Raw genomic sequence first — 17,972 nt, forward strand, 5'->3', positions numbered from 1 at the left:
TTACAGTGATTAGAAGGACAAGCATTCTTCCCCACTCTCATGACAGTGCCTTCCTTGAGAAATTAACAGTTCTGTGAGGGTATAGAACAATTCCTCCCCAACATTAGTGAAAATATTTAATCACATTGCTTTCCTCACCAAATTTGATTAACAATATCTAGAAAATATTTCATAATAGATAAAAGATTTGTGCATATCTCATTTTTTATATTAACTTTGGCTTTATTTTTTTAAATTAATTTGGTTTTATTTAAATTTAACATAATTATTATTGGTTTCAGAGGTAGAGGTGCATATCTCATTTATTCTTCACTTAGTAAATGGGATAAGGTTACTTACAAAGATGTTGTAAGGATTCAATGAGTGAAGACGGTATCTTGCACATAGTAAGGGTTCAATAAATATTAACCATTGTGGTATGAAAGAATAGCAATAAATACCAGTGCCGCACTTGGGAGTTTGGCTCTGTCTTCCCTCGGTCCTCCTACTGATTGAGTTGGTGAGGCTTCCTGCCTTACTTTCCTGTTTTTTTTTCTTCATTTGTAAAACAACCACGATCACATTTTTTTCAGACATTTATTGTATAAATTAAATTAGAAAATAAGGTGATTACCACAGTGTCTGGCCCATAGGAACTTTTATTATATGCCTTATGTTATAGCCTAGGAATTGCCAGTGTTATCTTTTCTCAATTATAAATAATAAAAATTATACTGTTGAAAGGTTGTGTCAAATACCATTTTAAAGACACAGGTACAAACAAACCAATAGGCATTTTGACTGAGTTTTGTGTGTTTATTATTCTGCCTTTCCTAGGTTCATCCAGTTTATCTTTTCCCATTTGCTGCTAGGAAACTAAAGTACTAATTAATACTCATTTGTAGTAGTGATTCACTTCTAGGTTTCTAGGCATCTCTTACCTTTAAATGTCTTAATGAATGCTCATGGTTTAATCTTTTATTTCATTTTCCTTTTTTGGCATGTTTGTGACCTTACTTAAGTTTTTAATATTATATCCTGTTTTATCCTTCTTGGAAATGCAAATTGTAGTCATCATAGTATCATTATTGTTTACCTAGATTGAGTTGGATTAAATACACTGATCAGTTTGCTCTGGTACCAGGCATATCCTTAACATTTTTTTTTAATGAGAAAATTATTGTACTTGTCCTTTTAAAAATCACAACATTATGTAGTGGACTAAGCATGTTTTGTGATATTTTAGAGATTATTTATTAGAGAGAAAGAGAGGGAGAGCGTGCAAGTGGGGGGAGAGGCAGAGGGAGAGAATATTCAAGCAGACTTCCCGCTGAGCATGGGGCTTGATCATATGACCCAGGAGATCATGACCTGAGCCGAAATCAAGAATTGGTGCTTAACCAACTGAGCCACCCAGGTACCCCCATGTTTTGTGATATTTTAAAAAATTAAAGCATTTTTTTCCTTTTCGCCTCATGTTCACATGTTGTAATCTGTCTTCATTTGTGTGATAAGGAACTCTCTTTTAGCAGTTAGTTTACTTTTTCTTCTTCTTCAAATTTCAACATGATGGTTGCTGGGAGGAAGCCTAGCCTGATGTAAAGATACAGTGAGAATTTATTGAGTAGAGGTCTCATTTGCTTAAAACAAACTCTAAAATTTCAAAGAAGTTCTAAATAGTTTCACCTGTCTCAAATTTTTTAAAGCAAAGATATTCTTTGTTGTGTTATCAACATGTAATTTCAATGACCATATGAATTTGCTGTGTTTACTTTTATATTTCAGTATCACTGGGTATTGTCATCACTGAACACTTCCTCAAATAATGACTCAAACTAGTAAAATAAAAATGTGTTAAGAGCTGACATTTTTTACAAAGTAAATTGATCAAAACTATGGTCTGTGTTTTAGAAAGAAAAGGAAAAAAAAAAGGAAGAGAAAAAGAAAGAAAAGGAGCCAGAAAAGCCTGCAAAACCTCTTACAACTGAAAAGGTAAAATTCATTTTTTTTAAAATCCATTAAGATTACCATCTTATTTTTGTAGTCTTACATATGAATGTTTTTTAGGATATTTACAATATGTGAATAATCATTCTTTCATTAAGTAATTTTTGAATGAATATGTGTGCTAAGCATGTCCTTTTATATTGTCCTATATAATTTTTAGGCAGTTCTATATCTGTGGGTACAGATCATGTGAACTCCTCAAGGACTAGTATTCTCTTATTAATGACATAAAGAAAAATGTTTTTAGTTTTCTTGCACAATCAGATTTCAGTGAAAGTTTGAAGAGATCATACCTGAAGGGGCCTTCAGAAAAGAGTTGATGCTTAAAGGTAAACATCTGAGGTAGATTTTGAGTGGATTAAGGTGGAAGGCAAGAGTATATCATTTGGAGAGAATACCTTGAGGATAGGTATAGAAAGTGAAAATAGACAAAGTATATTTAGAAAAATAGTATCTCTATAGAAAAAATATCTATGTATAGAAAAAATATTTGAAGAAAGATGTGTATCTGTGTATAGAGAGTAGTGAAAAGACCAGCATGGTAGATGGAGCCCAAATTGTAGAGGACCTTAAAGTCCATGTTGTTTTTGGAGGAAAGGCTGTGGGTAACATTCCAAAGTTTGTAGAGAGAGACCTAATTCAGAAAGGTTCTTTGGGAAGATTATTTTGGCAGTGATATGCAAGATAAATGTGCTTAGGCAAACTAGAGGGAGAGAGAACATTAGCTTTTTAAAAGGCATTTTAAAATAAAATAAAAGGCATTTTAAATAAATAATTATGGCAGCTTGGCTTTGAATGTATTTGATCATGAAAGTATGGAAGCATGGTAAAGGAATTGTCAGTAAAGGGAACATCCTTGATACTTGTTGAAATTTTAAAAATTGACCTAATCAAGGCATAAATTACATATACAGGGTACATCCATTTCAAGTGTACAGTGCAGGTACATACTGGTTCTTTCTCTGTCATTTATTAAAGCAGTCTTTACCTTCATAGAGTTGTAAGAATGTCCTTTCCGTTCCCCACCTCTTACCTAAAATTTACTCATTCTACCTTTTCCATGAAGCCTCTCTAATATCTCAACTAGATAACACTTTTTTCCTCCCTCAAAATTCTGGCGACATTGCTGTACATTTGATATTATTACTTCCTACTTTGTATTATTGTTTAATTGTATTTTTAGATAAATTTTCTTATCTAACACAGATGGCATAGATGTTGTGTTTCCTGAAATTATGCATCAATCAGGTGGGGACCAAGTCTATGTTTCTTTGTATTTCTAACCGTTTCTTATTTGTAGTAGATGTTTAGGATTAAATACATGTACATTGATTCATTGGTGTTTTTTATCTCATAGTGTCTTGATTCCAAGGTCATGAAGAACAATTAATAAACTGCAGATGCTAAGACTGTAAGACCTTTGCTGAGTAGAATTCTTTGAAATATTTTTTGAAATGCTGATTTTCAGTTAAAATTAATTTCTTTGAATATCACTTTGTTTTAATGATATTTTACCAAATTAAATTCTTACCTTTCATCAAATTAAATTTAGATGTTAAATACTACATATTTTCAAAGGAGTGATTAAGTTGGTAATTATAACCTGGTTACTTAGTTTTAATTCTCCTCTGGTAACTTTCTCTTTAGCATGCATCAATAAGCTTTTTTTTTGTTTTTTAATTTTTTTTAAATTTTTTAAAAATTTTTATTTAATTTAAACTTTTATTTTTTTAAAGATTTTATTTATTTATTAGAGAGAAACACAGCCAGAGAGGGAACACAAACAGGGGGAGTGGGAGAGGGAGAAGCAGGCTTCCCACCGAGCAGGGAGCCGGATGTGGGGCTCGATCCCAGAACCCTGGGATCATGACCAGAGCTGAAGGCAGACGCTTAATGACTGAGCCACCCAGGCACCCCCCTTTTTTTTGTTTGTTTTTTTAAAGATTTAGAGAGAGAAAGAGAGAAAGAGCGCGCGTGCGCGCACGCATGAGCACAGGGGGGAGGGGCAGAGGGAGAAGAGAATCCTAAGCCGACTCTGTGCTGAGTGCAGAGCCTCAGGTGGGGCTCCATCTCACAGCCCTGAGGTCGTGATCTGAGCCTAAACCAAGAGTCAGACACTTAACTGACTGAGCCACTCAGGTGCCCCGACATGCATCAGTAAACTTTAAGTGAAATGTCTTATGATTTCCGGTTGTATTACAAAGGAATTTTAAAATCACTAGTAGATGTTATATTTTATTGCCAAAAATTGGAAATATCAAAGAGTTTTTGTTGTACTTAAGATATAACCACTTTTCAAACATCATATATTTATTTTCTCTCTTAAGTAAAAACCTTACCATTGAAATATAGTGAGCATCTTGATGTAGTATGTTTCACAGCCTTGTATGTAAATACTTACCTTTTATGGCAAAGGGCTTACAGCAGTTACCTGAGAATTGAGTCTCTGAGTTGGGAGCTTGAGAAGAGCAGTTCAGGGTATGTTAGCAGTGAGAATCTAGTATGGTTCTTATACTATTTCCTTTCGATAGTTAGGTTTTACTAAAATCGATTTACCTATCATCTGTTATTCTGATTCAACCTGCAAAGGTTTAGGACTCCTGCTGCTAATGGTGGGATCCTTGCTGAAAAAATAATCATGTAGAGGGAAAAACTTTAGTTCCTATCAAAATTTTGTGGTCTATCAAGATAGTGCAGAGTATATAAGAAGGAAGAAACATTTAGAAGTGTAACAGTGGGGAAACAAGGGAAAATAGCACAAATAAAGAAGCTTTATAGGCATGTAGACATTTTCATATACAGGCATTTTTCTTCATATTCTCTTTGAGCTGGTATTTTAAGGGGGCATATGTAATCTGCAGACAAGAAATTAGTAGTAATATCAGTGAAGGTAGTAGCAATAGTAGTCAGAATAAGATCATCATTATAAAGTGTCTTTATTAACTATCTCCTGTAGTATATACAGTGTGCCATATATCTCCTATGTGCCAGAAACTTACAGGTGTACAATTTATGTGTACAGTTGTACATATACAAAGTATGTTTGGGTGACCACCCATGTATTCACTATCTAAGTCAGGAAATAGGTCATGGCCAACACCCCAGAAGCTGCCCCCCTCCCAATACCATTCCCAGTAAAAAAATCACTTCCCTTCTCCCCAGAGATAAAAATTTCTTTGCTTTTTTTAAAATTTATTTTTATTTTTTTTAAAGATTTTATTTATTTATTTGAGAGAGAGAGAGAATGAGAGAGAGCGCATGAGAGGGAGGAGGGTCAGAGGGAGAAGCAGACTCCCTGCCAAGCAGGGAGTCCGATGCGGGACTCGATCCAGGGACTCCAGGATCATGACCTGAGCCGAAGGCAGTCGCTTAACCAACTGAGCCATCCAGGCGCCCATTTCTTTGCATTTTAGAAATGGTTTTACCTTCTCTGCATGTATTTCTAAACAGTGTGGTTTACTCCTATTTTTTAACATATGAATGAAATGATACCACAAATATTCTTTTGTATTTTGATTTTTTTAGTCAATATTTTATTTATAAGCATCAGTCTATCATATTGTATTTAGTTATAGTTTATTCAGTTAATTGTTTTGTAGTATCGTATGTCTCTTCCTTATTTTATTTATCCATTCGACTGTTAATAACATTTGGATTATATCCAGGCTTTAGCCGTTATAAACAGTGCTGCTGTGAACACTTCTGTACATACCTCTAAGCATGCTTTTCTTTAAGATACACTTATGAGTGCAGTTGTTGGGTCATAATCTACATGTATCTTGAACTTGACTAGGTGAGGTTAAACTGTTTTCCACATTGTATACCAAATGTATTCTGGTCAGGCCACATTCTTTACACTGTATAGTATTGTCAGAGATTTTACTATTTGTAGTCTGGTGAGTATGTGATGAGAACCCATTATATTTTTAATGTCAGTTTCCTTGATTACTAATGAGGCCAAGGCCTTTTTCGTATGTTTATTGCCTGTTTGGATTTCCTCTTTTGGAGTTCTGGTTCAGATCTTTTGTCTATTTTTCAACTGGATTGCTTACCTTTTCCTCATTCATTTGTATCAATCTATGCATGCACATACCCACACATAGAGGATCCTAGTCTTTTTTCAGTTACGTGTTTGCAAATATCTTAGCTTTGTAACTTTATTGTAGCTGATTTTATTGCTCTTTTTATTTCTAGTTTTTGAATCAGTGATAGAGCATCCTTGCCTTATTTCTGACATCAAAGGGGAAGCTTTCAACTTCTCACATGTGTGTGTTATCTTTATTCCTCACAAAAACTACAGAGTTGTTGGTGGTCCCATGTTATAAATGGAGATTCAGAGAGAATATATGATTTGCCTAATGTCACCTAGTTTAGTTGGAGAATTTATAGAGTCTGATTTGGAAGAAGGATTTTACTTATTTTTTTAAGGCAGCACATATTAAACTCCATCTCATATCTCTTCATGTATTTAAAAGAATGAGGCTGGATAGGGATTATTTATCCTAAAATACTTTCTCTAAGTTCACTAATTTCTAAGGTTATTGAAGTCATTAATATGGTTCTTGACACATAGCAGTGATTTAATAAATGGTTACTTACAGATAACTTAATTTGGGGCACCTGGGTGGGGCAGTTCATTAAGCGTCAGACTCTTGGTTTTGGCTCAGGTCGTGATCTCAGGGTCATGAGATCAAGTCCCGTATTAGGCTCCACACTCACTGCAGAGTCTGCTTGAGATTCTCTCTCCCTCTCCTCCCTTTGCCCCTCCCACTCATGCTCTTGTCCTCTCTCAAATAAACAAATAAATCTTAAAAAAAAAAGGGGGGGGCGCCTGGGTGGCTCAGTTGGTTAAGTGTCTGCCTTCTGCTCAGGTCATGATCCCAGGGTCCTGAGATTGAGCCCTGTATTGGGCTCTCTGCTCAGCGGGTGAGTCTGCTTCTCCCTCTCCCTTCTGCTCATGCTCACTTGCACTCTCTCTCTCTCTCTTGCTCTCAAATAAAATCTAAAACAAAAAAATTAATTTGGGGGTTAGAAGGAACCTTACTACTCTAGTCCAAATCCCTTATTTTATAAAGAAGTAAACTAGGGGTGCCTGGGTAGTTAAGTGTCTGACCTTTTATTTCAGCTCAGGTCATGATCTCAAGGTGTGAGATTGATCCCTGTATGGGGCTCTGCACTAGGTGTGGAACCTGGTTGGGATTCCCTCTGTCCTTCTCTCTCCCTCTCTCTTCCTCTCTCCCTCTCTAAAAAGAAAGAAAGAGAGAGAAAGAAAGAAGGAAAGAGAGAGGAAAAGAGAAAGAGAGAAAGAGAAAGAAGAAAAGAAATCCTAGAAGGACCTTAAAGCACCAAGAAGTAACTTGCTCAGTGTTAACAGTTGTTGGCAACTCAGAGATTTGAAGCCAGGTCTTCTGATTTAAGTCTCAGGTCCTGTGTGTGTGTCCTAATTTGACATATATGTCTTCAGGTTCCTTTCTTACTGCAATTTTTAGTCCTATTGTACATCCTACATCATTTTATAATGAACTGTCCAGGGTTCCTAAAAAAAGAGCTGTGTGTTTGCATGTAACCTCATCCCATGCTATCTTCACTAGTAAATTAATAACTTTTACTGACTTATTAGCTTCTAGTGGGGACTTCTTTATTTTATTTTATTTATTTATTTATTTTTAAGGTTTTTTTACCTATTTGACAGAGACACAGTGAGAGAAGGAACACAAGCAGGGGGAGTGGGAGAGGGTGAAGCAGGGAGCCCAATGTGGAGCTCCATCCCAGGACCCTGGGACCATGACCTGAGCCAAAGGCAGAGGCTTAACAACTGAGCCATCCAGGCGCCCCGACTGCTTTCTTCTTTAAATAAACTTGTTTTCCTTGAGCAATCTGTTTCTTTTATTTAAATTGTATTTGTATTTAAGTCTCACTGAGGTTTATATTTTTTGTGGTATGTGAGCATCTGTTACTAACAGGGTCAGCTGTTAGGTTTGCTTTCCTGTTTGAGAAGAGTAAGGTAAAACCCAGAAGTTTAATGAATCAGTGATTAATAGGGTAGATGTTCTTGACATTTAAATGTATATATACATTTATATATTTTTTATTTTATATTAAATATATATTATTAAATATATATATATCTCCTTCGTGCCTTATTCTGCTGGAAAACTGTGTATAAGTTTGCCTTTTTCTAAAATATTTTGTCATACATTTTACATTCTAATTCATTTTGCTTAGATTTATCTACTATGCACTCTCCCAAGTAGTGATCTATAAATATATTCATGTAGATGAGAAGTAGTCTTACAGCATAGGCATGTATATGAATTCTCGTTTAGTTTAAATAATTAGACCTTAATTTCTCCTTTAGAAGGTTCTAAGTTTTATAGTTTATGTTTTCTTTTTTTTTTTTTTAAGATTTTATTTATTTATTTGAGAGAGAGAGAGAAACAGCATGAGAGGGGAGGGGGTAAGAGGGAGAAGCAGGCTCCCTGCTGAGCCGGGAGCCCAATGTGGGACTCGATCCCAGGATTCCGGGATCATGACCTGAGCTGAAGGCAGTCGCTTAATCAACTGAGCCACCTAGGCACCCTAGTTTTTCTTTTCTAAAACATGTCCGTGTCAAAATATGGAAAATGGACAAATAGTCAATTCCTTGGTGGTGGTGGGGTTAAACCCTTTTAAGGTAATTGCTAATGTTGTTCTGGTTTTATTATTTATTACAACCCATCATATGGGTTATTATTGGTCAAGTTCTGAGATTTCTGAATTGTATGGTAAAAAATCTTTAGAGTCAGCAAACATTTTTCTATAAAGAACCAGATGGTAAATATTTTAGGCTGTAGATCATAAGGTATCTTTCACAACTACTCAATTCTTTCTTTGTAAAAACAAGCAGTGAATGAATGTGTTCCAGTAAGACTTTACCTACAGAAACAGTTTGTTGAGATTCTCCCCTCTTTGCCTCCCCAACAACTGAGAATTAGTTGCAGTGGAAGAAGCAGAGTCAGGAAGAGAGCCAGATTCAAGCCCTTGCTCTGTGGTTAACTGTCTCCTTGGCAAAGTCAGTTAACTGCATAACCTCCTTTTCTTCATTTATTAGTGACAGGGTTTCTAAATGATCTCTTGGCAATAGTAGTTTTAAATTTAGTATTCCACCTACTGACACAGGGACAGATTCCTAATATCATTTTAAAATACCCTTAAAGATGGCTTTCAGTGTTATGCAGAGCTGGTCTTTAGTCACTGAGTTCTCCATATTATTTCATACTGGTTTCTCACCCACCATAGTTCTGATGTCTTAATTAGCTGTTTTACTGTCAAAAACACAAAGTCTAATTTAGGAGAAAAGGTATTTAGTTATTCCTAATGTAAGTTATTTCCGTATTTATATAGAACATATATATCCACATATGTATATAAAATTTGGAAAAAATGGCTTACTTTAAGGTATTTAGATATTTCTACTTAGATGTTTATCTATATAAGTGTTCTTGCACCATTGGTTTTTTTTTTTTTAAGTTTTTATTTAAATTCCAGGTAGTTAACATACAATGTAATACTAGTTTCAGGTGTACAATAGACAAATACCATATGATTGTACCATTGTTTTTATATGCAATGGATATATTAATAGAATAGTTTATTTATTTATTTATTTTTTTTTTTAAAGATTTTATTTATTTATTTGAGAGAGAGAATGAGAGAGAGAGCATGAGAGGGGTGAGGGTCAGAGGGAGAAGCAGACTGCCCGCTGAGCAGGGAGCCCGATGCAGGACTCGATCCCGGGACTCCAGGATCATGACCCGAGCCGAAGGCAGTTGCTTAACCAACTGAGCCACCCAGGCGCCCTAGAATAATTTAGATCATTCTATCAGAGAGATTTATATTTTCATGGACTTTCTTAAAGTTCCTCTCTGAGATAATTATACTGAGAGTTAGGACATAATTATGTACCTATCTTGGAATATTTTTATGTTTTTATAAACTTAAAATTCTCTTAATATTCAAACTTTTCTTTATTAAGTATTACCTGCTCTGTAGAAAAAAAATACAAACAAGCAAAACATTAAAAATTATGTAATTTCTCATAGTCCCTCTTACCTAAGGATAACTGTTTTAAACAGTTTATCTTATAATTTTCTATGCTCATGTACATATGCATGTATGTACTTATTCATATATCCCTTGGTGGGGTACTTCACTTTAAAAGAGGTTGCTGTCAATGGCATATGGTCCCCAAAGTATGTGTTAAAATTTTTTAATGTAAAATTTAAAAAGTGTTTCTTACGCAGATATTTGCCACTAGCTTCTTGTAATTCATGAAAGAAAAATCAGTTCATAAAGTATTATCAGTGTACAATAAAAAAATCCCAGGAAGGAAGTTAGAGAAGCAGTGATATATTTTTTTATTTTTTTTATTGTTATATTAATCACCATACATTACATTATTAGTTTTAGATGTAGTGTTCCATGATTCATTGTTTGTGCATAACACCCAGTGCTCCATGCAGAACGTGCCCTCTTTAATACCCATCACCAGGCTAACCCATCCTCCCACCCTCCTCCCCTCTAGAACCCTCAGTTTGTTTTTCAGAGTCTGCAGTCTCTCATGGTTCGTCTACCCCTCCGATTTCCCCCCTTCATTCTTCCCCTCCTGCTATCTTCTTTTTTTTTTTTTAACATATATTGCATTATTTGTTTCAGAGATACAGATCTGAGATTCAACAGTCTTGCACAATTCACAGCGCTTACCAGTGCACATACCCTCCCCAGTGTCTATCACCCAGTCACCCGATCCCTCCCACCCAACCCCCCACTCCAGCAACCCTCAGTTTGTTTCCTGAGATTAAGAATTCCTCATATCAGTGAGGTCATATGATATATGTCTTTCTTTCTTTGACTTATTTCGCTCAGCATAATACCCTTCAGTTCCATCCACGTCGTTGCAGATGGCAAGATCTCATTCCTTTTGATGGCTGCATAATATTCCATTGTATATAGATACCGCATCTTCTTTATCCATTCATCTGTCGATGGACATCTTGGCTCTTTCCACAGTTTGGCTATTGTGGACATTGAGAAGCAGTGATATTATAGGAAAGAGAGGTTCCTTCTTTTGATAATACTATCATTAAAAAGTTTAAGATACGACAAGTATTTGATTCTTTAAGAAAATGATATAGATGAATAGTTATTTTTTTCTAACTACTAGTTGCAAAAGAAAACCAGCAAAGTTGCTTTTTTAAGCAAGTCTTTTATGTTAATAAAACTTAAAAAATACATTTTTACTTGATAAATATAAGTGATTGAATCTTACAATATAAGCCAAAACCATAATTGCAAATCTGTTGAACTTGAAATTTCAATACAGCCCTATAAAAATAAGCAACGAATTATAAATCAAATAAGTTGTTCTTAGTAAAACATTAAAGTTAAATTAAGTGGTTCATTGCCAGTTGCTATATTGCTAGGTTATATTTTTTAGCAATCTGACAGAGACATTTACACAGTCACCAAGCTCTCAAATGTAATTTAGGCTAAATAAACCTTTCATATGATACATGAATGCATTTGAGAATAAGATATTTCCAATAATTAATGCTTTTATAGAAATCATGGAAACATACGGTCTGGGTGAGTAAGCATAGCAGATGTCTCACAGAGCAGTTTTATAAGTGGGTTTGGAAGATTCCTTATATTTTCCACAAATCATTTCATTCCTAGCTTAATGCTCAACCTTAGAGATTAGTTTGATAATAATCTTTTGTTAGTAAATTTAAAAAACAATAGGTGTAATATCACTGTACATTATGCTTAGAAAGCATTTTAGTGCAGCTTCTCTGTTAACTTTATTAAGGTATAGATTGTTAGTTGGCTATTGACAACTTCCTATCTTTTTTTTAGCTATTAGGTATCTTTTTAAAAAAATTAATATTTTCTCATTGAAAGAGAAAAGATCACAGTGCTATGCCTAAGTAATAGAAGTCAAATGTTCTGTCTGGTAAATTTATAGTTACTCATTCTTTAACCAAGAGACGGGGTAGATAAAAACCTGGCAGATTTTTTATAGCCTCTCCCTTCTTCCTCCCCATAGTACCCATACAGTATATGTTTTTAATAAGTTAGAAAATATGCCACAAGCAAAAAGAAAGAAATAACATCACCACAGATCTAACCACTTAGAAAAAATTATCACTAACATTTTGATGTTTATCCTTCCTGATTGTTTTCCAATGGAAATATATGTATCTACATGGGATCATACTATACATACTATTTTGTAACCTACTCTGCTCCTCTCTCATTTAACAATGTCTTTTGTTAAATCTTCAGTGTCCTTCTTCTTCTTCTTCTTTTTTTATTTTTTTAAGATTTCATTTATTTATTTGACAGAGAGAGAAAGCAAGAGCAGGATAGTGGCAAGCAGAGGGAGAAGCAGGCTCCCCACTGAGCAGGGAGCCCGATGCGGGACTGGATCCCGGGACCCCGGGATCATGACCTGAACTGAAGGAAATGCTATATGTATGCTTTTCTCTCTTTAATAACATTCCATTGAGTGGATATATCATAATTTATCTTACTCTGAGTACAGTAAGATTTTTTTTAAATATATCTCTTTTGAGTAATGAAAATATATATAATCAGTGTACAACTATGTGATAACTTCTTATGGTCCGTTTTTAAAACTGGAATTGCTAAATCAAAGGATATGAACCTTTAAAGAGTTTTTTTTTTAAGATTTTATTTATTTATTTGACAGAGACACAGCAAGAGAGGGAACACAAGCAGGGGAAGTGGGAGAGGGAGAAGCTGGCTTCCCGCAGAGCAGGGAGCCCGATGCGGGGCTTGATCCCAAATCCTGGGATCCTGACCTGAGCCGAAGGCAGACGCTTAATGACTGAGCCACCCAGGAGCCCCTTAAAGAGTCTTTTGAAAAATATTTTTTCTTTAAGATTTTATTTATTTGAGAGAGAGAGAAAGAAACAGCATGAGAGGGGAGACGGTCAGAGGGAGAAGCAGGCTCCCCGCCAAGCTGAGAGCCCGATGTGGGACTCGATCCCAGGACTCTGGGATCATGACCTGAGCCAAAGGCAGTAACCCAACCAACTGAGCCACCCAGGCATGCGTCTTTTGAAAAATATTAACAAAACCGCTAGAAGACAGAGCTAGAAGAGGCTGGACTTGGTTAGAAGATTTTAATTTGATTCTCAGCTTCGCTATTTTCTAAATGTCTGAACACTCTTGAGCCTCAGTTTGCACACACACACACATACATATATCTGTATGTATATATGTATCACGGTGCTATGCCTAAGTAAATAGAAGTCAAATGTTTCTTAAATTCCACATATGAGTGAAATCATATGGTATTTGTCTTTCTCTGACTGACTTATTTTGCTTAGCATAATAGTCTCTAGTTCCATCTAGTCATTGCAAATGGCAAGATTTCATTCTTTTTGATGGCTAATATTCCATTGTGTGTGTGTGTGTGTGTGTGTGTATGACATTTTCTTTATCCATTCATCTGTTGCTGGACGTCTGGGCTCTTCCATGTTTTGGCTATTGTGGATATACATTGCTGCTATAAACATTGGGGTCATGTGCCCCTTTGAATTACTATGTCTGCATCCTTTGGATAAATACCTAGTAGTGTAATTGTTGGGTCGTAGGGTAGCTCTATTTTTAACTTTTTGAGGAACCTCCAAAACATGTTTTCCAGAGTGGCTGCACCAGTTCACATTCCTACCAACAGTATAAGAGGGTTTCCCTTTCTGCGCATCCTTGCCAACATCTGCCATTTTCTGTGTTTTTGATTTTAGCCATTCTGATTGGTGTGAGGTGGTATCTCATTGTGGTTTTGATTTGTATTTACCTGACAATGAGTGATGTTGAGCATCTTTTCATGTGTCTGTTAGCCATTTGTATGCCTTCTTTGGAGAAATACCTGTTCATGTTTTCTGCCCATTTCTTGACTGGATTTTTTTTGCTTTTGGGTTGTTGAGTTTGATAAGTTCTTTATAGATTTTGGATACTAAACCTTTATGTGCTATGTCATTTGCAAATATCTTCTTCCATTCTGTAGGTTGCCTTTTAGTTTTGTTGACTGTTTCATTTGCTGTGCAAAAGCTTTTAATCTTGATGAAGTCCCAATAGTTCATTTTTGCTTTTGTTTCCCTTGCCTCAAGAGACGTATCTTGCAAGAAGTTGTTGACCAAGGTCAAAGAGGTTGCTGTCTGTGTTCTCTTCTAGTTTTTTGATAGACCCCTGTCTCATGTTTAGGACTTTCATCCATTTTGTGTTTATTTTTGTGCATGGTATAAGAAAGTGGTTCAGTTTCATTCTTCTGCATGTGGCCGTCTAGTTTTCCCAACACCAGTTGTTGAAGAGACTGACTTTTTTCCCATTGGATATTCTTTCCTGCTCTGTTAAGGATTAGTTGACCATAGAGTTGAGGGTCCGTTTCTGGGTTCTCTATTCTGTTCCATTGATCTGTGTGTCTGTTTTTGTGCCAATTCCATACTATCTTGATGATTACAAATTTGTAATAGAGCTTAAAGTCCAGAATTGTGATGCCTCCAGTTTTGTTTTTTGTTTTCAAAGTTACTTTAGCTATTTGAAGTCTTTTCTGGTTTCATACAAATTTTAGGATTGTTTGTTCCAGCTCTGTGAAAAATGCTGGTGTTATTTTGATAACATTTGCATTGAATGTGTAGATTGTTTTGGGTAGTTATAGACATTTTAACAATATCTGTTCTTACAATCCACAAGCATGGGATGTTTTTACATTCTTTTTTTTTTTTTTTTAAGATTTTATTTATTTGACAGCACAAGCAGGGGGAGCGGCAGAGAGGGAGAAGGAGAAGCAGGCTCCCTGCTAAGCAGCTTGATGTGGGCTTGACCCCAGGACTCTGGGGTCATGAGCTGAAGGCAGAAATTTAACTGAGCCACCCAAATGGACATTCTTACTCATTAATTCATCTGGTGGCATTTGACTTAAAGCAATATTATCTGACCAGAAAGTAAAAAAAATATGCAATGGTGAAAGAACAAGGTGTTTCTCCATTCATATGGGAGGCATTCATGTTCTTATTTTTGAAAAAATATATATAAAACCCCTAGCCTTGGGGTTTCCAGCTCTCCCTGTTTTGTGGCCTGTCAAAAGATGGCTGTTCTAGATACACGTTTCTTTTAGATTTCTTTCTTGCCTTGGTTTATGGCCTTCTGCTACCAGCCTGGCCCCCATCATTATTACTATATTTAATATTATTCGTTGTGGATCTGGAGAAATAGGTACTTTCTTTTCTGGTAGCAATGGTGAGCATTCTTGAGCTATTGTTCCAAAAGTATCCAGAATGGGTTTTAATTGTAGATTATGAACACAAGTCTTACCACTTCAGAGTTACTACATGGTATGAACATCCTTACAATCTGATGAGGATATTGGTAGCAGTGAATATTAGTAACCTTTTAGAGATGACTCTATGGTCTTTGTTTTTTCCCCTCTGGGCCCAATACTCTCTAGACCTTTCATCATTTGAAACTTTACGTTTTAGCTTCATAGACTATGTAGCTTTGATCAGATGTCATTAGAACCTTGAGATGTACTGTTTTTTCATTTCACCTGAATTCAGTTCTCTGAGTGTGCTGTCTGACTTTTTAATCCCACTCACACTCAGCCCTCCTCTCCCTACTGTAGAAAGCATGCTGATCAAGTGGGAGTTCTGTTCTAGCTACTGTGATTATTCTGTGTGATTTAAGTGTAAGTTTGGTAAAAGTAATCTTAAAAGGGATTTGGTCTGACAGTTTGGTTGCTTTCAAGGAGATTAAATGCTACCATTATTTTGCATCCAGATATTTGGTGAGTGAGTGTGCAGGAGGAGAGATACAGAGTATGGAGGTTAAGGGAAGTGAGAAATAACATGTTGGGATTATTAGGAACGTCTTCATAGTAGTGGTTATATTTGACATGAGCTTTGGAAGGTTGTTAGGAAAGAGGAAGAGAGGGCAACAAGCAGAGGGAATAGCCTGAAAAAATGACTGAAATTATAAGGCATATTTTGGCAATAATAAATAATCCAAAACCTGGGCGCCTGGGTGGCCCAGTCAGGTAAGTGGCTGCCTTCAGCTCAGGTCATGATCGTGGGGTCCTGGGATCGAGTGCCACATCGGGCTCCCTGCTCAGCGGGGAGCCTGCTTCTCCCTCTCCTTCTGCCTGCCACTCTGCCTACTTGTGTTCTCTCTCTGTCAAATAAATAAATAAAATCTTAAAAAAAAAATAATCCAAAACCAGAGTGTAGGACAATAATGGAATGTAAGAAAAAGATAATATTGAGAAAACCTTAAGTTTCATGATGAACAGTGAATCACTTCTGATTTTGAGTAGGGAAGTATATTGATTTGAGCAATGGTTTGGTAAGATGATACCCTGGCTGCAAAATGTAAGATGTAGTGACTGGAGGAGCCCCAGTGAGTGATAGTCCAAGCAAGAGATAACTGAGGCTTGAATGGAGAGTGCTATCTTTATAAAAGTAGATTAGCCAGCATCTGCCTGTGTAGAATGATTGAAAGGTTTTTGGTTTTAATGCATTTTACTTTGCTTTTTAACAAATAGACTTGTCAGACTCCAAGGGGCTATTGTTTCAGATTCATTCATTTAGTCATTCAGCAAATATTTATTAAGCAGTCATTGTGTACACAACATTAGAGATACAGTAATAAAAAATTCCTGCCTTCATGTGACAATGTATATAGAATCATTTCAAATGTATAAGGCTCTTTGCCAATGAAAGATATTAGTATGATGTTTAGTAATTACCACCACCAGTATTTTACAGTAGACAAAAGCCTAAAATGATATTATTATGCCAATTCTTTGTATTTATATCTGTATTTAAAGATATTTTAACTGATCATTAGACTTTAAATAACAGCATTGGTTTAGTACTTTGATTTTAATGATGAGTATGCATTTACTTTATTTTTCAAGGAATTTTAGCAAATGTCTCTTTCAGATATATTGATGATAGCTGGAAATTGCATTGAATCTAAGAAATTCTCCCCGATTCCATTTTTCCTCCAACCAGCAGATAGGTTTTGGTGATAAGACTTCATTCCCAGAAGCAGTAGTTCTCAGACGAATCCTTCCACCTCTAATTATTTTGATTTAGCAGATCTAGGATGGGTTCCCAAATTTTGTATTAACACAGACTCTAATGGAGATGAAATACAGCAAGAGCATATTCTTCTACCATTTTCTCAACTTCTTAACCACTAATCCTGTTGAAGCTAAACTTGTATGATTTTGCTAAGTAGATACTAGTCCAATGTCCCTAATTTTTCTACCTAGGACCTTATTATTACAGCATTGTCAACTTAAAATTCCTTTAACTGCTACAAGGGGAAGTAATCCTTTCTTCATAATTGATTTGAAAACGTCTGAGGGAAAATACACTTGATTTGGTCTAAACTTTTGATCTCTAAGAGGTTTTAAAAGTGGTTTGTATAATCATGGTTACTTGCAGTGATACAAAATAGAGTGTTGGACTTCCCTGTTTTTCTGCCTGGATGTTATCTATGCATGTAGAAAACTGGGACTTCTTCTCTTCAACCACAATTCTGGATTAAAATCCGTTGAAAAGGTCCTTTTAAATGACAGTCTACATAACTTATTGAGAGTGTCCTTTGCTTCTATTTTGTTCGTTTTTATTGTTATCCCCTTTGTAACTATTGTATTTCTAAGTTTGCAAAGATTTCATAAAGCATAAATCCTTTCTGGCTCCATCTCTTTGTTGATTGTAAAGGGAGGTCAGAAAATGAATTCAATATTTATTTTTTACTGCCCGGCTACTTTGAGTTCTCTAAAAACCAAGTAGAAGCCAGTAAGGTCTGTAAAGGAATAAAGAGTTATATTCTTTAAACCATTTTAGAAGACCCAAAGATGTTGAGAATTGTCTTTGAGTCAGGGTAAGGTAGTTATAATAGTTACATAAATTTGC

The 17,972-nt window shown here is 35.6% G+C and overlaps 1 protein-coding gene across 3 annotated transcripts in view; it reads left to right on the forward strand.

Moving 5' to 3' along the window:
• Positions 1-17,972, forward strand: part of SMAP1 (small ArfGAP 1) — a 162,200-nt gene that overhangs the window by 83,072 nt on the left and 61,156 nt on the right. For all 3 annotated transcript variants that reach the window (XM_045867072.3, XM_054505422.2, XM_064597754.1), the window contains one exon: positions 1,891-1,971. In XM_045867072.3, coding sequence (XP_045723028.1) covers positions 1,891-1,971 — 81 coding nt within the window. The remainder of the gene's footprint in view (positions 1-1,890; positions 1,972-17,972) is intronic.

Source organism: Mirounga angustirostris, unplaced genomic scaffold (assembly GCF_029215605.1).
Source record: "Mirounga angustirostris isolate CCGP_5_RB_7025 unplaced genomic scaffold, mMirAng1.0.hap1 SCAF_8, whole genome shotgun sequence".
In the NCBI taxonomy this organism is placed as follows: domain Eukaryota; kingdom Metazoa; phylum Chordata; class Mammalia; order Carnivora; family Phocidae; genus Mirounga; species Mirounga angustirostris.